Raw genomic sequence first — 25,476 nt, forward strand, 5'->3', positions numbered from 1 at the left:
TTGCTTGTTATGTTTATCTGGTAAATCCATGCTTGCTTTTTTTAAAATCTTACTGTAAAAATCATTATCTTTTAATATTAATGTTTTATATAATCACATTTATTGTCATAATTAAGTTCTATTAATTTGGAGGTCTATATTCTTGCTAATTTGCTGATCTACTCTTGATACTTATTTTAATAAATGCTTATTTATAAAATGCTTACAAATACTTATAAAATGTAGTCTATGTTCAAAAAAGTATACTTGTTTATAAAATACTTATAAATACATATAAATTTTTCTGTTTTTATTTTCCCAGTTATTTGAAAAATATACATCTTGTTTTTCATTTTACTTTTTTTTCTTGAAGGTAACTTTATTTTTTATTAAGTCATATACACATAGATTATGCATACATTAATGCATTTATGGTGTACAATGTGCTGATTTTATATACAATTTGAAATGCTTAGATCAAATTAGGTAATACAGAGTTTCACCTCATATACTTAATTATTGTGTTAAGACGTTTATATTCTATTCTTAGTAGATTTGACATGTACCCTTGCAATATGCTCCATAGGTGTGGTCCCACTGTTTACCTCCCTCCATCAACCCTCCCCCTTTCCTCCCATCTCTCTCCTCTTCCCTCCTACCTCCTGGACTAGAGTTGTGATTTATCTTTCATATGAAAGTGTGAATGATTATAAATTGGTTTCATAAAAGTACTGAGTACATTGGATACTTTTTCTTCCATTCTTGAGATACTGTACTAAGAAGAATATGTTCCAGCTCCATCCATGTAAACATAAAGGAAGTAAAATCTCCATCTTTTTTAGGACTGCATAGTATTCCATCGTATACATATACCACAATTCATTAATCCATTCATGGATCAATGGGCACTTGGGCTTCTTCCATGACTTGGCAATTATGAATTGAGCTGCAATGAACAATCTGGTGCAAATATCTTTGTTACATAGTGATTTTTGGTCTTTTGGATATACACCTAGTACAGGAATTGCAGGGTCAAAATGGCAGGTCAATTTGTAGATACCTGAGTGTTCTCCAAACTTCTTTCCAAAAGGAACGTATTAGTTTGCAGTCCCACCAGCAGTGGAAAAGTGTTCTCTTTTCTCTACATCCACGCCAACATCTGTAGTTTGGGGATTTTGTTATGTGGGCTACTCTTACTGGAGTTAGATGATATCTCAAAGTGGTTTTGATTTGCATTTCTCTGATGACTAAAGATTATGAACATTTTTTCATGTGTCTGTAGGCCATGTGCCTGTCTTCATCAGAGAAACTTCTGTTCATGTCTCTTGCCCTCAATGAAATGGGATCATTTGTTCTTTTCTTACTAATAAGTTTGAGTTCTCAGTGGATTCTGGTTTGGCACTGCAGAGGCTTTTTAGTTTAATCAGATCCCAGAGATGTATTTTTGGTGTTGCTTCAATTGCCCGGGGGGGTCCTCGTCATAAAGAATTCTCCCAGGCCAATTTCTTCAAGTGTTTCCCCTGCACTCCAAGAATTTTTATAGTTTCATGTCATAAAGTTTAAGTCTTTCATCCAATTTAAATTATGGTAATCTTTATATTCTTATAACCATTATAAAACCTAGTTTTTCCAGTTAATATGAGTGAGATAGGAGTGCTAGCCTTTGGCTAGGCTATGGCTGCTACTGGTGCACAAGCATTTTGGTTTGCCTTCCAGAAGAGAGCAAGCTTTAGATGGTTGGCATGAGGAGTTTTGTGGACAGAAGCAACACACAGCATCATCAGCGTAGGAAACTGAGGTCTTCTAGGATGGCCAAGTCTAAGACAGGTCCCAGGTGCTGCTTCAAAGGTGCAGTTCTAAGGTCTTTGGGGCAAGTCACTGGAGTGGGGGGGAGTCAGGCTGTTCTTTTCACACCAGCATCTCTGGCTCTCAGGTGTCCAAAGGTGGCACATGACTAGAGAGAGAGATTTCTTCCTGCTTTGCCATGTAGCATAGCATAGCAGAGACATTTAAAGATCAGGAATTCAAAAAGCAGAGTCGATTTTTTGGTCAATAGATTTGCAACAATCTCTGGAGAAAATAAACTTGAATGTCACAGTGGGCACTACCAAAAGAGGCCTTAGTGTGGTGCCCTTGATGATAGGGATTAATGGAGCAGGCACTGTGGAAATGGCACAGAGCAACTGAGAAGAAGTGTTTGTTAGCAGGTAAGAAGTGGTTCTGAGCACCTAGAAATTATTGGAGTAGACTTTGCAAGAGATAGAGCCTTCACCTGAGTAGCTGTGACTGTGGGAAGATGGCTTATGGAGTTAAAACCAAGAACCATATTAGAACTTTACTCTCCTTTGAGTCAAAGTAAGGACCTCAATATGCTTTTATTTCCCCTGCCTAACCTGCTCAATATTTTCTAATGTAATTGAAATTGGATACATGAATTTTAACTCATAATTTTTTCCTTATTCTTAAATTAAATATATTTTCTTTCAACAGTAATTTCACTCTTGCAATTTATATTATTTTATTTACTGCAATCCTCTAGAAAAATGTCTGTCTGGTGGCAATGTTCTCTGGAATTCTCTTAGGCTATACTTTCTCCATTTCTGTATCTCTTCTGTCTTCTTATTTTGAAGTTATTTCTTCCAAAGCATATGTTCACGTAAGACCCCATGATATGTGTACACTGTGAGTCTTTGAATATCTGACAATTTCCTCCCTCCACTTCTAGATGGACTCCTCTTTGTTTAATTTAGTTTCTTTCTTTAATGTTTTCAGAATAGCATCAATCATTAAATGTTCTCTAATTCACTGAGATATATTTAGGTGTGGCTGACTCCTCCTACTTGAGAGATGAGTAATCATCATGGAGGGGCATTTGGGTGCCTTCTCATAGTTCCTTCTTGTTTCTGCTGTTTCAAAGTTCTGCGTTTGAGTTTGCAGGGGATTATTTTTATATCCAGTTCATCTGTGTTAGTTTTCCACAGCTGCCAAAACAAATTACCCTGAACTTGGTGGCTGAAAACAACAGAAATTTATTCTGTCACAGTCCTGATGGCCAGATCCCAAATTAAGGAGTCAGCAGGGCTGCTCTGTGTCCAGAGACTTTCTCTAGAGGAGGTTTTGCTTCTCGCCTCTGCTGGCTTGTGGCGGCAACCCCGAGCTCTGACGCTTCCTCACATCACCTTCCACTCTGTGTGTTTGTGTCTCCTCCTCTGTCTCCTATTAGGGCCCATGTCCTTGGATTCTGGACCTTACCCAGGTGGTCCAGAATGATATCATCTCAAGAGATTTAACTTTATTACTTATGTATCTATAAAGACCCTTTATCCAAATAATATTCACAGGATATTGGGAGTAGGAAGGGATTTATTGTAACTGGCTTAGGCTCTTGGGCTCTCTTTGTAATAGAAATTAACAAGAGATCTAATGGGAGTCATAAGCAAGCCCTTATTGGGGCTCTATGCAGCCAGACACCTTATTGGCCTACGTCAGTATCTTGCTCCAGTGGCCCTGAAAAACAACACTCCAGAGGCAGATGGTTAAGTCGCCTCTCCTTATATGGGTATGGGCTGAATTTCAATGGCTAAGAAGCCATTTGAATTCAGCTGGGTCATGCTGCCCCAAGGTCATCTCTCTTGGCCAGAAGAGAGGCCCAACTCCTGTCTCTGTGTTGCCTTATCTTTTGAGGATGTCATTCAAACTGCTGTTCTAGCCATGCTGAAACTAATAATGTTTCCTTTGAGAGCCCAGTTAATCATTAGTTTGTACAATTGTGAATTTGTCTGTATATCACAGTGCTACGGTGAATTTGTGTTTATGTGTGTTTGTTATGTGTGTGAATATGTATGTGTGTATTTTTTTTTTCTGTTCTTCTGGTATTTCAAAAGGATGAGTATTCCCAGTAACCTAGGTACTCAACCACATATACAAAATGATATAATTCATTATTTTGCAGTTTTCCCCCAGTGTTCTGCTTTCAGGTAGAAAATTTAGATAACCTATATAGGATATTACTAAAGTTACATAACAAATAAAAGCTGATGGCTTAAAGTAAATATTTTTTCATTTTATTCATGAAATACTATTTCTGGATATATATGATATATTACTACAATATATCAGGAATCATGTTAAATGTAGGATAATTAGGATGTATATAATATACACCAAGATTTTATAATATATTAGGAGAATATGACAATATAAATGGCTACACATCAAAATAGAAAGTTGTGACTATCTGAAGAATGACATCAAGTGGCCTGGGAGTCAGGAGGATGAAAGACAGAAACGGAGGGGAGATGGGCACTTCAATCCTGTAATACATAGATACGAAGTGAATGAACGGATTTTTATACATATGTAACTATCAGACAGGTAGAAAGTTGTGTAGGTATAAACTCTAACATATTTGAAGGGGTTAAACTGCAAATAAACCATTTGCTATGTTTAAAATTATACATTTATAAACATCTGTTTGAAAATAAGCATTTTAGATTTCACGTGGTCCACTCCATGCATCTAATTATTCAAACAAAGGAATGAAAAGAACAGTGTAGGATTCTAGATGGACTGCCAGAGGAAGCGGCTGGGATTTGCTTCCAATTCCAGCATTTTCTTCGATTTTCACTCTGCCTTTGAGGATAGGCACAGGGCTTGAGAAATACTTCAAAGAGCTTTTCTGGCCAGCGATGTTTTCCCAAGCTCTCATAGCTTTCTCCGAGCTCTCAAAATTATCAAATACCAGCATACATCTCCCACACTTTTACTTTATCAGGGAAGAACACTGGGAGCAGCACTGCAGCCTCCAGAGTTCTTTATCCCGTTGTAAAGCAGCTGCGAGCTCACTGTTCTGCCTCCACCCAGGCCAGGCCACGGCCACACAAGGCCGATGTTGGGATGCAGCCTCCCACAGATGCCAGTTTCAGCGGTGGCTGTAATAAATGTGTGAGAACGTTATCACTTGATAGCTTTTCCAAGTTGGGAATGTGACTTTTATCAATCTTAGAAAACAATTATTTGGCTTCAAATTTGCATGCCACCTTAAAGGGGGGGGGGGGAGTGGTTTGTTCTGTCTGGTTGTACTGTCAGGAATTTTAATTAGTTTTGCTCCTTTGCTTATATTGAGCATATTTTACCTCTATCCAAAGTTAGCATCAGTTACATCTATCTGCTTCTAGGTGGAAAAGAAATTACTGGGACTTTCTTTAGTTTCTATAAAGTTTAAAGTCTCTTCCTGATATTTGACACCCCCCATGACACTGCCAGCATGGACAATATTTACTGAATGTCCAGTGCATAAGAAACAAATAAAAAAACTTTACCAACTTCTAATACCTGAAAATTTAAAGACATAAAAAGGATGATTCATGCTTGTAAGGTGCTTGTAGCCAAATGAGGGGTGCTGGAAGACACAGAAGTGATGAATGATTACATTTATATCGTGCTTTGCAAATCCCCAAAGTCTCACCCACTTACTGTTTAATTCTTGTATTAGCCTGGCAAGATAGCTGTTAGAGAGAAGAGAAATTAAGGTAACATATTTAGAAACTTGTAAGCAATTGAGAGAATTTTTTTTTCTTTTAAGAAAGACTATTGACAGAACTGTACTAGAGTAAATAGTTTTCTACTATTGTATAGCACAAGGAAATGTCTTAAGAGTTCAAACCAAAAAGAAAAATGATTATAAAATGCAGAAATTGGTAGAGACATCACCAGGAGAAGCAGTTTGATCTGATTGCTGAGGATAAGAGGAATGACCTGAAAATGTGGTGGGAGGAAAGACGTGAGCTGTGTCCGTGGAGGGGCATGCGCTGGGCCCACCATGTGACGCACCACCCTGAGCGCTCTTACACGGAATGCCCTCCTCATCACCAAACTCTCTTTACCAACTTCTGAAACTTGGTAAACAGAGTTGGCAAAACTTGAGAACCCAAAGTAACATGTAGGCCAGGGAAGAACAAGAGCCCTGGACCGTTGTGCCTTTTGATTTATTCATCACCCTTGTCTCTCCCTAGGAACCTGCTCCTCGAGAGAAAGGACTTTTTAAAGGGGACTAAATTGACTCTTTTGAAATATGTAATCAACTTACAGCTTTTGCAGACTTAAAGTGTTTACATTGTCTAAAAGACCTAAAGCTATAAGGTGCTTTCTATCTAACGTCATTTATTCTCTTGCTCACTATTTCAGCTTGTTCCCACATGTCCCTTTACATGACACAGGGTGAAGGTCTAAGTATGTAGTAGGTATATTTTTCTCATTCTGGGAGGAATATCTCATTTGTTTGATTTGCCATCCTTGGCACTCCCGTATCTAATGAGGAACCAATTAATTCTTCAATACCAGCATTTTATTTCTGTTATTTATTTCTCCATTGAGTAAACATTAGACAGCAAGCTTATACTACATAACTTTTTTCATAAGTATCATTTAATTTAATCTTTTGTTTAAAAAAACTCACTTTACTAAAGAAGATAAACTTGAAACTCAGTAAATTGGTTTCTTCCCCCAGAGCACTCCCCCTAAATGGCAGAGTGGATATTTGAACCCAAGCCCTCCACTTGCCAACCCCTTACCCATTCCACAAGAGCTCTCTAACCAAACTTCAGGAGCCTAAGTTTAGGCCACTCTAACTCATCACCTCCTGGAAACCAGCCACTTAAATTAATATTTTCATTTGTTTCCCTGACTATATAGGGTACATGGATAATTTTGATAAGGCTGTTGTTTGTATTGCCATAGAGTTAAATAGAGCAGCTATACATAAATCAAAACCAAAACAAAATGTTCTGCCGTGGTTGAAAAGCACAGAATACAAAATATACAGAACTTGTAGACGTCTTTAGAATACTAATCATTTGTCACTTCCATGATGCATGCAAATTCTCAGGAGCTAATGGTAAACTTGAATATAATCACTGGTGTCTTCTGTCTTGTTTCAGCTCATGGATTAGTGAGTAACCTGATCACACAGAGATATCATCATGAAATATGCATGTGGTTGACTATTTAGTCACACATCACATTTTCTGTTAACACATTCTCATTAGATTTTCTAAACACTATCGAGGCAATTCATCTTTCCTGCTTCAGCTTAGCCCCTCCTTCACATCCCACAGGTCCCCTCTGCCACCATCTCCTTGCCTTCCCACGTGCACGCTCCTCATCTGTCCCCTTCCTGGGTCCCCTTTCCTTTCTCCTCGCCAACATCCAGCGTTTCCTCTTAGTCATCATGTTTTATGTCTTCTGTAGCACTTAAACTTTCTTTAACTTATAGACTTCACTATTCTAGCACACATCCTCTCTGCTGCAACTAAAAACAATATTCAAAACAGATGTTCCCAAATTAATTCAACAGATTAGAAATCTAGGCCATACTTTCTAATTTAACTTTACTTAAACCATTCTGTGTGACCCTGTGAAAGCATATGTGGAGGAAAATAAATGAATTTGAAAGCCAACTAAATGTGGATTCTAATCATAATTCTGACACATTTATCAAATACATGGCCTTGGGAAAATTATTTTAAGCTTCTCCGCCTCAATTCCTCGGCTATAATGGTGATATATTACTCCTACCATATAAGGCTACTGTGAAGACTAAATGAGATGAGGAATTCAAAGTACCTGGCTTTGTTACCTTGAGGAGGTAACTTAACCTTCCTGTGATTCTATTTCTTTATGTTTAAGATCATAGAATAAGTGTACCTACCTCACTGGGTAACAACTGAATTTGTTACCATAATTGCTTAGAACTATGCTTGGCATTGAGTGATATATGACTGTTACTTATTATTATTATCATTACATAATGCCCATCACCATGCTTACCATTGAAAGGAGATCTTCTGTAGACAGTTCTTTTCTACAAAAGAGATACTATGCAACAAATTATTATAATATTGGCTTGTAGACAAATTGTTAGATTATTGACTTGTAAGCACACATTATTGAATGAAGTAATTCTTAAAAAGCATAATGGATAGATTATACCATATTAGAAATTAGAATTGATATAATGTGGTGTCATTTTATGAAGAAGGTGAGGTAAAGAGAGGAATCAAGGATGATTTTTATTTGAGTAACTTGGTATATGGTTATGTCCTGCACTAAGTGAAGAGGAACAAACTTTGGTCAAAAAGAAGAATGGATCAAATTAAAAAATAAACAAAAAAATTTTAAAGTATTACATGGTACAAAAGTCTAAGTAAATTGGATTAGCAGTAGAGCATTTCACTGCTCCAAGAAAGTTCATTGGAGTTGTAGGGAAAAGATAAGACTGCAGTGGATTAAAGAGGGGATCGTTGGTAAAGGTGTAGAAGCAGAAACCATTTTAAGAATATTGGCTAGAAAGAAGAGATAAATAGGTTATTGTTCAGAAGGCTACTTTGAAAAGAAGCCAGATGAGATACCAGTTGCTATACTGGTTTTTCACACCACGAAGTGCTAGGATTTGCCATGCCATAGGGGCAATGGATAAAAGGTGGCTTAAGACTGACTCAACTCTGCCTGGGAAAGTAGTAGGTATATCTTGAAAGAAAAGACTTACAAGAGAACATAACATATGTAACGCACTAAATGTATGGAACTGAAAATAGTCTCAGAGCCTTCACAGGCTAGAATATTTGGGCAAGATCAAAAAGCAAACAAGATTTAAGCTTGTTATTAAAGCAGAGGGACAGTCAGTCGGGAAGGCACATGGAGGAAGTGAAACGTGTGAGCCCACAGCGTCAGGAGGAGGGACTGGCGTCCATGATCAGAGAACAGAGTGTGGCAGTCTCTTCAGCTCCCTTCCTTATCTTTACTGGAAAGGTGAGTTTCCCGGAAAGCTGTTTCCTGCACAACATCCAGCAACATAGTAGAAGCCAAACAGATACTACTGAAATATTTATCGGGTAACTTTTGAGGATATAGAAAAGCTACAGGTAAGAATTTGCCTGGAGTAAGACTAAAAAAGGGAAAATTAAGGTTTTAGGTCTCAGAGAGTTTACTCTGAGTCACAAATTTGGATCTTCAGATAAAATGAAGCAATGATTTGGTCTAATTATATAATTCAATTCTATGGAATTTAAGAAAATTAAGCGAATATAATCACCCCATAAAATTCTCCCATTATTCTCATTCTTTCTTGCCCTTTACTCTTTCAGTGTCGGGAAGAAATTATAATTCCATAAGACATTATTTGGTCACCTATAATTTCTCTGGCTTATTGTTCTTGCTTCTTTGGAGTTTATAATCTTAATAGGAACAAATACTGTGAGATAAATCACTGAGAAAGGGCTTGAGAAGTGGGGATGGATATGTATTTAGAGGAAAAGTTGGAAGTGAATTCAAACTTGGAGGAGATGACATGAACAAAAGGAAAGAGGGAAGCAAGAAGGAGCCGGGGGTGTTCTGGGGACAGTCACCACTGACAGAGGGTTAGAGCTAAAATAGCCCTAAACCGTCGTGGTTGATAACTTATATTCCTGTGACTAATATTGCTGACTCGCAGGGATAGACTATCCAGTGAAGAAAATAAACAGCTCCTCTTCTCCGCAAATGAAGAGATGCTGAGTGGTTCAGTGAGTTTAAAAAAAAAAAAAAAAGATTTGTTCATTTCTTTAGAATTTTCAAAATGTCCTTGATGGAAGGCATGTGGGATTAAGTGCATTTTTAACCTGCGTTTTTGCAGAGACGTAAGCATTTGGTCTTCCCCTGTTCCCTAAGGGGAGACGGTGATAGCAAAGTAAGAGCCAGAACTTCAGATTAGTCCAGTAGGTAAAAGTGGTTTCCTTTGCTGAGTCCCTACAAATCCCTGCTTCCCAAAGAGCAGCAGACAAATTCCCCTGAAGTCATACATTTTTAAACGCTCCTTTGTGGCTCCTGGCTAGAAGGAGAGACTCAGAGCTTTAGCTCTGCAGGCGCAAAGCCTCTGCTTGTCAGAGATAGAGCCGCTTCACCTGCTCTTTCAGAGTGGCCCACGTCTGAGGCTTCTCCATTTAATGCAGAAAACCTTATTTGTTGATAAGACCCAGGTCTTCTTCCTCTCACTTGTAGCTTTCAAGCTCAGCCCTCCTCTGCTCAACACACTACCTCAGGGTCTTTTTAATGCCAATTGTGTCTGCCATGCGGAACTCGCAAGAGATTTCTTCTCTCATTTGTCTTTCATACTTTTCTTATTGTCTCCTCTCTCTGGCCTTGTTTCTTTTCTCCCCAACTTCCACATTAGTGTCTAGGATGGATTTATTTTAGCACACACAAATCGAAAATTAGCAGACCTTTTAGGTCTGAGTGTTGAAGTAGGTGCTCCAAAGGTCCCTGGCATGTTGCCGAAGAGTTAGTCTTGGATCTGGTTTCTTAAATGTGGGTGACAGGAGTCCTGTGACACTTTTGATATAAGTGGATACCCCTCAGTTTGTGCCTTCAGCATCTGTAAGCTCTGCCCATGATATGGGCTGGGGGCATTCTGAGAGCCTCAGAGTTCTGGGAAAAGGATGTAGGTGATGTAGAAAGAGAAGGATGATTAGTCAAATGATCCATCAGGTGGCCTGGGGGAAAACACAGCTCTTCAACCCACTCTTCCTGTGATTTCTGATGTGACTATGTAATTGTCATTCTTCCTTTATAGAATAACAGATCATTTAATGACCTTCCATATCCCTTTCAACTCTAAGATGTTACTTGCTATAGCTCTTCTTTGTCTCAATCCCCCACATTTTTGCTACATGGATTTTCATATTATTTTCCAGCCCATCTGGTTTCAGACAACTTGTGTTCCCCAGTCACATGTCAATAATGCATTTCACTGCTTACATACAGAGGGGGATTACACAGACACCTTTAGGATTTTCAAATCTGAACATTCAGAAAACGGGCTAGGAAGTGGTGCTTAGGTTATAACAGCAAAAGTTAGAAGATATTTTGATTCTTTTGGTTTGATAACTTTATTTTAGTAATCAGACTAGCTAATTACTACTTTTCCACATATTTTTCCATTTTCTTAATTCTTTAAAGTTTTCACTATGTATCTTGTGGGAAAAAATATTTTCTAACACTTTTCACCTGTAACGCCCAAATCTAAATTTAACAACCAGTTAACTAAATTCAAAAACCTCTGCTCATTATGGTACTGATCCATTAGAAAAATGTTAGACCCTGTAAAGGGATATTGCCAGTTTGATATTTTCCAATATTCTTCCTCCCTTTCCTAATTTTAACTTAAAATAAAACAAATCATGTACTGAATGCATAGTTGCTGTCTCCTCTGCTATTACTTTGTCACTGCAGCATTCCAAAATGTTTGATTCTGCAGTTTGCATACCTAAGATTCCTCATAAGATTATGCCATGTTAAGGTGAACAAGAAACAGCTGTATCCACACAGAGAAATGGAAATTATACTTGCTCGTTGATTCTAAGGCACTTGCTCATAGAAACTTCACAATCAATAGCATGTGTACGTGTGATTAGATTTATTTAGTCATTATCACTCTTTCGCTTGCAGCTCATGGTACTGAGCAAATACTAAGTGAAGAGTTTGAGTTTTTTCACATTGCCCTCAATAAATGGGTTTAACCACAATACAAATCTTATAATCCACCTCTTCAATCCCACTAGCAATGGGACAAATCCAGTAGCTTTAGAGGTAAGCCTTCAAATATACTTCTACTGACAGACTGCAGTTGGTTTTAGGAAAAATCAAGGCTGTGCAATCCTTTGCATTCATTGATGTTTTCTGTTGCCATGGTTTCCAAGAGTTCACTGAAATTAGGCTTTCAGTGTTTAGAAGTTCATGATATGGAGCTTTGGTAAATTCCTTCTCGCTCACCTAGATTGTGTAAGATATGTGAATTGCTGTCCCTGAATGGGTTTTGGAGCTATCAGAGCATCAACATGACTCTTCCCCTGCATGCCACTTGTAAAGAACCAAGGGTAGACAGGAGGCCTCTCAAGGAAAGCGGCATGACGCCAAAGGAGGGTTGCCCTCTGCGTCATGAAACAATAAAATGACTATTTTTATGCTTATTAAAGAACTACCTTCAAAGGGATTAATAGGGAAAACTAGGTTTGGGGATTGAGGTCTCTGGCCCAAGAGGGGATGTCCTGGTGAGATAAAATCTGAAAGAATACAGACTTCCAGAAGCTTCACTTATCTTAAAGAAGAATAACCACCATGTATAATATATAATCTACATATATACAGACACCACCTGGATATATATAAATGTATACATACATTCTGAACATGGTAGGAGTCCTGAAGTAGTTTAAATTGAGCCCAAGTTACAAGGAGGTGTCAAGAATGCAGGCAGAGGTTTCACTGGGCTACCAAGTAAAACATGTGATTTCTGATGTGAATATGCAATTGTTATCAGGTTTCTCTCTGCACCCCAGTTGTTAGGGAACCTCAAGTAGTTGCTGAGGGTCCCATTACCACACAACATATATGTATTAAGGGTTAAATCAGTGGAAGCAATTAGGCTTCATTTTCAGTCTCATCACACTGTGAATGAAAATAAGATCCTTGAGCCCAAATGTACTATCATCACATTCCTGAGGCTCAAACCCAGGACTTTTGTCAGTTTTCCCTCTTAAAGATAGTGACTTTTTAAAATTATTTATTAAACCATAACTGTGTACATTAATGCATTTACGAGGTATGATGTGCTGATTTGATATACAATGTGGAACGCTTACATCTAACTGAATAACATAACCATGTCCTTGATGGTGACTTTTTGATCAGCAATTGTCACCTGAATATGTAAGAAGCGGAGATAGACTGATAAAGCCAGATACAAAGAGACCAAAACAGGAAGCATATGAAACTAAATCTGTGTCTACAAGGAACTGCTCTAGATGGCCCAGAAGCATCTTCTAGGAAATAGTACAGAGTTCCAAAGAAGTAGGTGTGAGTTGCCCTGCCCTTGAAAGGCACAGTCAACGCCCTTCAGAATACGGGGTCCTACACTTAGGGTCCCAGTGAGTTTGGCAACAGCAAAGTTTCAGGAGGGATTTCTCAAGGGAGGCTCAAGAGAAGAGAATGATGCAGTTGCTATGCTGACGGTCACCAAGGTGGGACTCCCAGAGAGGAGAGGTCCAGAGTCTCCGTGTAGCTCCGGGGGCAAATGGGGGCAGCGGCAGATTAGCAGAGGAGGACTCCTCAGCAGCAGGTCTGAGTGATTGCTTGTCAGGCAGATGTGTTTGTAAACTAATGACTTTCACAGTGTGGTGAGATTGAAAATGAAGCCTAATTGCTTCCACTGATTTAACCCTTGGAATGCTGCCAGGCATGCCAACAGCCATGTGTCTTTAATCATGGGGGTTAATCACCTTCAGAAATATACCAGAAAACAGTGGCTGATAGAAGTCTGGGAAGCATTGCAGTTGCAACATCAGGTTTAGATTTCTGGGGCTGTCATCTCTTCAGATAAGGGTACTGAGAAGTTGGCCATGGTGCCCTCACACTGGTGTTTGTTAGTAGCAGATAGCATAGGCTATTACATACCTCTGTAATTCAGAAAAAAATGGATTAATATTTATGCATTTTAAAGTAACTTAAAAAAGACTTCAAATGAAACTTATGTGAGAATTAGTCACTATTTTCTTTTCTTTTTTCTTTTCCTAGAGACTAATTCTCTCATATAAGTTGGATTTAATTTTGACCAAAGTACATTATTTGAACAATAATTTTTAATTCAACTTGTTAATATGTTGTTTAGGATATTGTATCCTCATTTATAAGTGAAATATGTTTGTAATTTCCCTTTATAATAATATATTTTTTCCAATTAAAAAGAAAGAACTTATTGAGACTGGATTTTACAAGGAGATTTCTCAGATAAATCTTCTCTTAAAAGTTTATAGGTTCTTTGTAGTTTATTACTTGAATAGAACTATTCTGTTTATATGATAACTGTAAAGACCTCTGTCTTTGACGTTATGACAAAAGATAAATTCTTATTGTCATTAAAAAAAAAAAGACTTCTAATGATAGTGAAGAATAGCGAGTCACCTTGATCCTTTTAAGGCCACTGTGAACTTTAGTTCTTGTAGCTCTGAAAAAAAATATTACAATCAGAAAATGGTCTAATAATCAGGCCAGTCTGATTAATAGTGACAATTAGTATTGGACTACAGTGCATAACCAACTGATTATGAATCATTTGAGCACTTCAGGTAAATTTTCAATACAGGCAATTAAAATGAAAAGACTCATGATCCTTACATAATGACTTCATTAAATTAATTCAGTTCTGAGGTTGGGGGGAAATTTTCTTTTATAGAAAGGAACCAGCAGAATTTAAGTTGCATTCACTTCTGGTGGGAAAGAAAGCTAGAGAAAATAGTTAAAAGATTTGAATGCAGACATACTCCTAGGGACACACACACACACACACCACATTGCAAACTGCTTATTCTTTTCTGAAAGTGAACTGTGTTACTGAAGGAGAAAAAAATTCAAGGTCAGAGCATGGATTCTGTTCACATCACTTCTTTGGATGAAGTAAATGTTGCCCTCAGTTATATTTTGTATTCGCTAAGTGCATGCATTGTTATGGTTAAGAGAACACCACTGTGGAGTAATCTGTGAGAGACAGACACTTCAAAGACAGAAATACTCACTTCCGTAACACAAATAATTGACTCAAATCATTTGCTTCATGGTGAAAGACAAAGCTGGGGCCAAGTCCAGATACTGTGGTATCAAAGCAGTCAGGGAACAAAGATTCCTTCAGGTGAAATACAGTCACTTAGTCAAAGCCGCAAGAGTTTTGTACAATTAGACAACAGGGATGGAAGGAGAAGAGACTCTCTAGAGCTAAGAGCGAGTTGAAATGTTCCACATGAAATTCAGTTTCTGTTGTGAGATTTGAGTTAGGAATTCACTTTGCTTCCAAGACTCATCACTCAATACCTAACGCATACGGCTTCATGGTTTACAAAGTGCATTTGCATTTAGATTGTACAAACAGTCCGTAAGCTAGGTCTTGTGTGTGTTAATAATAGTGAATACCTATTTAGCAATTCAGAACTTTAAAAGTTTCAAATATTATTTCTTTTAATTTCTGTCATTCCACTCACAATTAAGAGGACTCTCAAAGTTCAAGTATTAATCGGGACTCGTAGCAGCAAAAGCGAGGTGCTAAGCATTGTCTTCTGATGGCAGGGCCTGTCCCACACTCTGCTTCCTGACCATGCTATCTCTTAGAGACCATTTCCTCCTGTTAGCTAATAGTCTTTTTCATAACAAATGTTTACATTGGCTGTATTATTCTGCACGTCTCTCAAGGTGAAAGCCACTTTAAATTCTAGATTACATACCATGATCTTTCTTCCTTTCAGTTGACGTTGCATTCCCAGACTGCAGGCTCTCTGAAGGCATGTCCTGCGCTTTCTAGCAGAGAACGTGGCCTTCACAGCAGAGAAAGGAAACTAGGAGAGTTAATTGGCTGAGCTTCCATTTCAGCCCATCTGGGAGAAAAGAATCTTGAGTGAAGAAAGGCCTGCCAGACAATGCCAGAAATACCTGTTTTTAATAATGAATGTGAAGTAATGAGACAGAAGCCAACAAGCTAAAAAGAAATAAGTCTAATAATCTTTTTACCACCAAGACACAGCAGGCACAGACTGCCACTTCTCCCTTCAAGAGACTGCCCACGTGTGACATGCCGGTGAATGAGGCACACTCCCTGTGTGCAGAGAACTTGCGATCTGGCCTGCAGAATCGGCCGGGCACACAAAGTGCTTCACTGCCAGGGAAAATCTCATCAGGAGAGAGAAAAAGAAAGGTGACGGGGATTCTCAGACCTCTTTTTCCTCAAAAAGCCACCAGTGAAGTTTATTTGTATCTGTTTGCTTTTCTATAAAATCCAGGGAGACAGAGGCAGTCTTCTGCCACCAACAACGGCAGAGCACCTCTGTGCACGTGGTAACATTCTGCAGATGTAGCTCTGTGAATCAGACCCCTCAGATCTGAATTTGACAGGCCAGCAACCCTGTCAGTAGAGAGATGAGCTAGCCCTCCAGTCCAAGCAAGTCCTGCCACTTGGGAACAGGAATTGAGAAGTAAGAAGCTAGAGAGGAAAAGACAGACTTACTTCCATTAAGCTTGTTCACTGCTGCCTCATCGCTTTACTTTGTTATTGAAAACAGGTATTTTTGGCATTGTCTATCAGGGCTTTCTTCACCCAAGCAGAAGTCAGGTAATTTCTGTCCAGACCCCTAATTATAGCAATCCTGACTCCTCCTTGGGGTTTTGTTGCTTTGGGAAGCAGCTTCTCCTAAAAAGGGCAGGCTTTGGCTCCACCGATTACTAGTGATGACTCTATCCATCTGACCCTCAATTATCCATCAGTAAAATAGGCATCCTAATACCAACCACATACTGACTCCGCAAGGAAAGGAAAAGTGTGGAAAACACCAGTGCCTGCCCACCGGAGGCCCTCACCCTGTATTTACTCCGTATTTACTCCCTTTTCTCTACATCAGCACCCTCTCAACTGCCGCTTTCCCATCCCACAATTTTCACTGGTCTGAAACATGTAGCTCACAACATCTGGCAGTGGTAGACTCTTGAACTCATCACTCATACTAGTCACACCCCTTCTGGTGACTACAGCTCCGAGCTCTTCTCCTTCCAACTCTAACATTGATGACCCTTCAGAGGGCATCTCTGACTCCAGAGACTCTGACTCGGAATGTCATTCCCACCCAGGCCTTGGTGCTGCCCCTGCCTGATCAGCACAGATTCTGCCAGCATCGCCCCCACCTACACCTTTCATTTATTTCATTCAATGTAGGAAGCACGGCTTACTGAGCAAAATGAAGGAAGGATCTAGAGGAAGGTCTAAAACATGGTTCTCATTGTTACTAAGTATTTAGAGAAGGGGCAGACAAATCCAAAAGACCATCTTGCAGTGAGTACAGAATCCCATTTGTTCTAGACCTTTCTGAGGCGTCCTTATTATGCAACACCATGTTCATAACTGTGTTCCTGACTTGCTGACCTGTCCTTTGTTTGGATTTGTTATTGTTCATGAACTATAAGTGTTTGCTTTGTGATTTCAACTTGATAAATGTTATGGTTATTTATCTTATGAGTTTAATCTTGCCAAGCGTAACGCTGACTTTATTCGAGGTCCATACCCTACCAGTTCAGCCACTATCCTCTTCATAACAATCCCCAGGCTTTCTGATAAGATGGCGCTTTCTCGTTGTATATTATCATTTCTTTGTAGTTAGCAGGTCAAACTAAGATTTTAAAGGTTGTGCTTGTTCTGTTCTTTACATCCTCTCTATCTACGCTGTCTGCAGACCTAGTTCTCTTTCTCTCAGAGGTTCTGATGGGTCCCTCTGTTTCCTCTTATATACCCTGCCTTGCTTTTTAGTCATTTGGTAACCAGTGCCTAAAATTATTTTTTAATACCGGTCTCTCCACTTTCAGAGACCATAGTAACCAGTACTAGCCCCTTGGTACCTCCTGCATCAAGTCCAGACTTGCCCTCCAGCTTTCAAGTTCCCTAGAAATACACCCCTGTTCCCACCCCACAATCCCCGCATTCTTCGGGCTGGACTCTCCAGTTGGTAAGAACAGTTTCCTTATAATCCCATTATAACTCCTGTCACATACCACACACATTTTAACCTGGGCCTTTGCCAGGTTCTTCCCCAACCTGCACTTCTTTCCTCCTTTTTCTCTTCCTGCCTCCTCTCTTCTGCACGACGCTGTAAGTTCAGTCTTAGCCTGTTTTGTTCACCACTTTGTACCCAGCAGATAGGGAATTTCCTGTCACAAGGCAAAGCTCGGCGCAAATTTACACACTTACTAATTGACAGTCCTTCAATGCTCCCTCAAAGCTAATCCTTTTCCTAACTTATACTCTTTTCTTTGAAAACATTCATCTTTTCACCAGCATATCGAAAGTCCCTTGAAGACGAAATCAACAGCTTGTATTAGTTTGCATCTCCCAGAGTACTGTGATGATGTGAGGAAAGTAAATAGTATGCTCTGGAGAGAAGTACACAGGTATGAGCCAGGGATGAGTCATAGAACATATATGTAAAATAATACCGACTCTTTGTTAGGAATTGTTCTAACATCTGAGATGTTACCACTGGGGTGCTCTGAATTCCAGATCTGCAGTGCCATGGTCTGTGAGGCTCTGGTGATACCCTTGACTTCTCTGAGCTGTGGACATCTATAGAAACTAGGAGGGATAAACTAGATGACTTCGAATAGCTTTTCCAGTGTAGTGATCTCTGAATTTTAAATACTCCTTTATAGATTGATGAATGGTAGTCATTGAGTACTTGGTGATTAAACAATTCAATCTTTGTCCTTACAAGCCCTGATTGTTACCTGAAATAGTAGGATCTATTTTCAGTTTCTTTTCATGAATTTATTTGTTCAGAAAATGTTTATTGAATACTTCTATCTGAAAAGTGGTGTGCTAAAAATGCTAGAGGTACGTCAACGAACCAGATACGATCCCTGCATCCTGGCGCAGCCTGTCTCATGCCACATGCACCAACGGGCCTAGTGACCACGTTTACTTAAATATCTTTCATACAAGAGTAATTTTTGCTAATCATTCCATGTAGCTGATGTGATCATTCTTAGTAACACGTACTATTTACTTTGGAAGAAGTTCAAACAAAATAGGCCCTAGAAATACAACTTACTTGAGGCTTCTCCAGAACATGCTTTAGAGGCATTCCTTCATAGCTGCTGTATAAAAAAGGAAGACTTTTAAGTAGGGTCTTAAAAGTGAGCTTCTTCGATATTTAACTAGAGCAGATCTACCTGCAATTTTTTTTTTTTAATGTATTAAGGTCATACTGCTAAAAACGTTTTGATGTTCACTGCTATAGATAACTGATTGAAGTTAATAATAAAATAATGGAATTAACAAAACAATGCTATGTGTAAAGAACTTTAATATGATTGGTGAATCTGAGCTCAGAATGTGGATCAAGGAAATATGTGAAATATAACACTAATTATCCCCTGATAGGCTGAGGGAGTATAGTAATGAAATTCTTCCGAATCCCGTAGGGAATCCAGAGGCACAGCATTTAGATATACCTTTCTTGTTGCATTTGAATTTTCATAGAGCTCCTGATGCTGAAGTGTTCTCAGACATAACACTTTCTTTCTCATCACATGTATCAATTAGTAATTTGTGGTTAGAAAGAACATTTTTCAGATTCTTGTTTTGACATCCTGCAATCTTCCCGCACTGTGCTACTCCAAGAAAAGTGACTTTAACACGTTTTAGATTTTCCGTAATTGAACAGATTATACTCCAAAGATAAAATCATTAACAATCACAGTATAAGTTCAAAAGTAACTTTCTTATAAAGGCCATGTCAATGCCAAAAAGCAGTTATATAAATGATTCAATATCATACTGGACTCACTCAGTACTGAAAATTAATAGTATTCTTATTTGATCATAAGGCAAAGTGATTAAAGCTATGAGGACAGTGCATACTTTTTTACAAAATAAATGTAGTTTAGCCTATATGAATTTTAAAAAATCCAGTGGGATTCTCCTAATAATGAAATGGCTCATTTGCAACCAAAGGTGAAATGGGCATCAAAGACATTCAGCAAGAGGCATTTGGAGATGATGTTGGGGCATCAGATGCTTGTCTGTAAGATAGTCCACAACTCAGCTCACTAATTGGTGGGAAGAATGCCCTCTCTTTTGGATCATCCGGGCTTTGATTTACTTCTTTAAGAAATTACTCCCCCCTCCCAGTTGTAATGAGGTATAACTGACAAATAAAAAACTGCAAGTACTTATGGTTAAAAAGTGATATGATACATACAGACCCTGTGAAACGGTTACCCCTCGGGCTATTTAGCATTCACCTCATATATTGACCTTTATTTTGCCGCGGGAACCTGTAAGACCTCCTCCAACACTCTTCTTAATCTAGCAGGAATTCAGGATTAGAAAGGAGACTTTGATGACCTTTATACTTTATTCCTCAAAACCCTTAAAAGTGGTTTATCTGGCTTCATTCCACAGACCTAAAACACTCCCTTTAAGATTGTAGCTAGAGCGTATTGTTCAAGGCATTTTCCATACAGAGCCTTCTTGCTGTCTTCATTTCAAGCCTTGCCTTGAACCACCCTCCAGCAAACGGGCTCTCTTTCTCTGACTCGAAGAGGCTCCTGATGCCTTTGAGACACCTCTTACCCTATAACCACAATGGTTAGCAAATGAGCCTAAAAATCAGATCTTCAGCTATGGGTCTTCTTGACAAGTATAGAAGGTTTAGCTAAAGTAGGAATTCTTTATAATGTCAATGTCAGACCATGATAACATTTTATAAATACAGTATCTCTATTGAATTAACAAAATTAAGAAAATTACAGTCAGCCTTTGGGAGCCTGTTTTAGTCTCTGGGGTAAACAAATGATGTCTGTTGTCACCTTTCTCGGGAGGCCAAGTGAATGAGGAGATAGCAAAGCTTACTCCAAGTCTACTTTTCTTTTTTTTTTTTTACAGTCATAATATTCTTCTTTATGAGGATGGGCATGCGGTGGTGGCAGACTTTGGAGGTGAGATTTCCATGGGTAATACCCCAAGTGACATCCGTTTCTTCATTCTTAGCTGGTGCCTGATGCCTGTGCCATGAATCTGAAAGTGAATTTCACACCGACAGCTCTATGCCTCTCTGTTGTTCAGATTTCAGTGACCCTACATTTTGAAAATCTATTATTTCTGTCTTTTTTTTTCTTTTTTGATATCCCCAGCCAAGAGAAAGGAAGTGAGAATTTGAGTAAGACAGAGGTTTTATGAGGTCTCAAAGTTTTAGCTGCTTTCTCTGCCCTTAGTTTTGAGACATTTCCTTTGATATGAATTTGTTTTCTCTTTCCTTCAGAATCAAGATTTCTGCAGTCTCTGGATGAAGACAACATGACAAAACAACCAGGGGTTTGTGCTGCTTGTGTTTGCTATAATTACGAACCAATTAAAATGTGTAAACTCAGCATGAGTGGGAGAAAGATGGGAGTGGCTTTCATGCGAAGGAATGCCATTGTCGTGGTGGCAGGAGAATGTCTTATGTTTTCATATTTAGCAAGCACCCAAAATAACTACTTCAAGGCTTTGCTAGAGAAATATTATAGGTAAAATCTATGTGTGGAAAATGTTACAGATAAAATAATACAGAATATGTTTCCAATATAACTAAAAGTACATGGTGGGCACTTCATATTTAGATCCCCTCAGCACTTATAGGAACAGTTAATAGGTGACTAACTATAGAAGTAGTGGCTCATCAGTGTCTATTAACTATTCGTGGTCCCCTTTAATGTTATAAGGCAATGGGAAGTATAGTCAAGTATGAATGTTTCAGTAAAAATAAGTTATAACGTCTGAAGCAAGGGTAATTACGCTCAGAAACATCTGAAATCAAGTTCATTACCTGCCCCCCTCTTCCCTGCCTCATCCATTCTTCTACTCAATGAAAAGTGCACTCCTCCTTCTGCACTGCCGGTGATAACTAATTACCAGGCTTGGAGTAATTTTTCATTCTTTCCCTTTCTTGTTTCTGCTTACACTTTACTCAGCCACTTCTTCTGTTTTGTTTTGTTGAAGGTCATCCAAACCTCTCAAATCTCCTTTCCCCACTGTCTCAGTTGAGATCCTCATCATCTCTTTTCTAGACTGTGACACTAGATTTCTAATTCCAATCCTCTCTACCAGTACATTCTTTGTAAGATCAGTTAAGTAGTGTTGCTCAGACAATTCCTTTTCTCCTCTCTAATGCTCCACAGTCTACAGGCAGAGATCCATATTCCTTTGCCTAGAAGCCTCCTGCCCTCCCCAGTCTGGCCCCAGTGCTCGTGTGGAACCTCCTCTTTCACCACAAATTTCCTCAAGTCCCCTGTGCCCAGCACAAAAACTGTCTGGCTATCCCCAAACATGCCTTTTACTCTTGCATCCTGTGTCTTTGCGAGTGTGGTATCCTCGGCCCAAAAAGCCCTGCACTGCACCCCACTTGGGTGAAATTTACTCATTTCAGAAGGCACGGGCAAATTTTACCCATTTTAAGCAGTTTCCTTTCTGTAACCTGGCCCCCCAACACACATTTTTCTGTCTGTGCATTTGTATGACTTTGCACTATTAGCTTGCACTCAAATGTATATATTCAATAATATATACATTTATATATAACTAATTACCAGGCGATAACTAATTACCAGGCTTGGAGTAATTGTTTCTGTTTTGTTTTGTGGGGGTTGGGCATTATACAAAAGGACAGAAAGGCAACACCTGAATAAAAACTTAGTCCTTGACCTCAAGAAGTTCACTTTCTAGTGGAGAAAACCTAGTAGCAAGCAGATAGATTTAAAGCAGTGTGGAAATTCAGTGATGGAATTACCTAAGAGCACTATAATCAGAATAAAGAAATTCTTGAAAAGCTGAAATTTTGCATGATTTCAAAATAAGGTAGACATTTCAAAAGAATTATCAGCAGCCAGAACTATGCATGAAATTTTAGTACAAGTAATAAAAGAACAATGGTTTCTTTCTGTGTACACAAAGATGTTTGGCACAGTTGACTGATAAGATATGGAGCATGGGATTTCAGGGTGGAAAGGGGTTGTTACACCTCTGGTTCTTAAGGAATCTTAGGTCCAGGAAGCTTAAGAGAATTACCCGGAGTATCTCAGTCTGTGATAGAACCAGAACTAGAATTTTCATCTCCTAACTCAAAGTCTAGTATTGTGTACACTAAACTATAGAAACAAATTTTATGCATTTGAATTCAAGAATGGAAACTAATTTTTTAAGCTGCAGAATATATAATTGCAAATGAAAAGAATGTACATAGCATCATTCAGAGGCTAGACCTTTGTACAGAGAAGCTTGTGCCATTTTACAGGTTTTATTTCTGCAATATTGCACAAAATAGCATTCAAAAATAGCACATCTGGGCAAAGAAAATAAGACAGACCTGATCTTGCTGGTGATAAATCTACTTCATAAGAATATTCTGAACACTCCTCTCTAGCCCTTTCTCTCCTCAGCCATGAGAGCACTATTTATGGGCCTAATTTGTAGGTTGTAACTTCCTAAATTACAACCTGAAGACTTAAAGGAGGTGCCTCCCACAGTGTGTGATTCACTCCCAGGAAGGCACAGGATCCCTGGATGAATCCATGGTTGGTGATTCTGAAATTTATCAGGCTTCTAAGGAGAAAGACGCTCACAAATAACCCAAAACGTGCTGCTGCTGGGATAATCATTTCATAAGGGGCAGAGCTACTTGACTACAAACCCATAAAATATGTGTGTGATTTTGTGAAGAGTTAAGAATTTTATGATTTTCCAATGATCAAAAAAGATTCCCTTTGAGAAACTGAAAACCTCAATAAACACACCATGTGTGCATATAAGGGAATTTATTGCACACATTGAGGATGTCACTGTATATTTATGTTTGGAGCACACTGGGAGAACACTTAGGAAATCCTCACTGAGAACACTGTAGCGGAAGAACTAAGCACTGGGTAACGGGCTTGTGATGTCTGTTGCTGCACAGAACCTCCGCTGGATGGCCCCGGAGGTGTTCACGCAGTGCACTCGCTACACCATCAAGGCTGACGTCTTCAGCTACGCTCTGTGTCTGTGGGAACTTCTCACCGGCGAAATTCCATTCGCTCATCTCAAGCCAGGTAAGACGTGCTGCAATGAAAGTTCTCCTGTTTCCTAGAGTTCATTGCATTTCAGCAACCTCAAGAAATGTTTTTTTCCCCTAAAATGATTATTCTCAGTGGGATGACAAGGTAGGAGTTAAGTAAACAATCTTAGAGTGTTATAAGGCGTGTGCCTGAACTAGACCACGGAAGGACTTCATGCTGCCATTTCAGACACAGGCACACAGAAGGGTAGGCATATTTTGTTAAAGTTTAGGGCTTTTATTTATCTGCTGATAATAAAACAAGCAAATGACTATGACTGTAGCAGGTGGTGGCAAAGAGAGTGGAAAATGCAATATTTATTGAGATTAGATTTTAGAATTGTACTTTTAATACGTAAATAGGTGTTAAGGAAGTAGTAACAGAAAATCACCTGCTAGGGCTGCTCTCTCCTGGTCGCACAGTACACAAAAGAAAATTGTTTTTCTTAATAATCTTATGTTGCATACATGGATTTATTCCGCAGAATGGAGCATGGTGAGTAAGCCCAGTTTCCACTGATGACAAACATTATACTCTGCTTATACGTACAAAGTGAAGAAGAGGGATGTAATAACAGGCAAAGTGTGCACCTATTTTTGGTTTAAGGTGAATTTTATTTGCTATGTCTCAGTTTTATTCGGGTTGCTCTCACATCTTGTCAGAGTAGCCTGGACTGTCCCTAAGGACATTGCATCCTTAGAAGTCAGTATGCTTGGAAAGCAGTGGTTCGATGAAAACACGAGTATTATACATTTTAAGTGGATTATATTGTGAGCTCCTAATGGCCACCTATAACAATTTATCAAAAAGACAAAGTCAGAAGCAATGTCAGTTAAATATCCTTTTTAACAAATTAGAAGTCTTAACCAGCATCACAATATGTACTTTGTACTCATCTACAGACAAAAGCCACATCTTATATTCTCTTTTCAGGGTATTTTCCCCATGCTACTGTATGGTCTTCTAATTACACACTGCGGAGTATCTAACAGAGTGTTGTTTGTTTTTTGTTTTTTAACAAATTATGTGCTCTGTACGTATTTTATTAAGTAGAGTGATGATCCTCTTAATTTTTCTCTCTGTACTTTCTATAGTTGTAAATGATGATATTTAGCCCTTATTATAGAATGGATGTGCAGACTCTATTTTTAACTGAATGAACGCTGCCATTTCTAAGGTCTTGTTCTAATGTGCTGCTGTCTCTCTATCTCCTAAAGTTTGCATTCTGATAAGACTAATGGATAACTAAAAAAATCAATTATAATTCTAGATATACTTTGGTATTTTTAATAAAGGAGAAATACATCTCATTTCTGCTTATTCCCTATGTCAATCAACCAATTAACCTGATCCTATTGATCTTAGCTCCTAATACATCTTGAAATTATTTACCACTTATCATCATATACCACCATCCTATCCTTCACTTGAATTACTGCAATAGTATATTAATTTTTTAAAAATTAAAACTTTTTACAGAACAGGTTTACAGAAAAGGACACAATAATAACAATAAAGGAAACTATAGACCAACTAAATGCTATTTAACTAAATTCAACAGCACACCAAAATGATAATTCATTCCTATGAATGTGTAGGTGATTATATACTGATTTCATAGTAGTATTGAGTACATTGGACACCTTTTTTTCCATTTTTGAGATACTTTACTAAAAAGAATATGTTTCAGCTCCATCCATACAGGTAAACATAAAGATGAGAAGTCTCCATCATTTTTGTTTGTTTTTTGCAGTTTTGGGCCAGGGCTGGGTTTGAACCCGCCACCTCTGGTATATGGGGCCGGCACCCTAC

The 25,476-nt window shown here is 38.6% G+C and overlaps 1 protein-coding gene across 1 annotated transcript in view; it reads left to right on the forward strand.

Moving 5' to 3' along the window:
* Positions 1–25,476, forward strand: part of TNNI3K (TNNI3 interacting kinase) — a 251,733-nt gene that overhangs the window by 140,223 nt on the left and 86,034 nt on the right. The window contains exons 17-19 of the mRNA XM_053591701.1: positions 20,480–20,532; positions 20,856–20,908; positions 23,526–23,658. Of these exons, the coding sequence (XP_053447676.1) occupies positions 20,480–20,532; positions 20,856–20,908; positions 23,526–23,658 (239 nt within the window). The remainder of the gene's footprint in view (positions 1–20,479; positions 20,533–20,855; positions 20,909–23,525; positions 23,659–25,476) is intronic.

The sequence above is a fragment of the Nycticebus coucang genome, chromosome 5, assembly GCF_027406575.1.
Source record: "Nycticebus coucang isolate mNycCou1 chromosome 5, mNycCou1.pri, whole genome shotgun sequence".
NCBI lineage: Eukaryota > Metazoa > Chordata > Mammalia > Primates > Lorisidae > Nycticebus > Nycticebus coucang.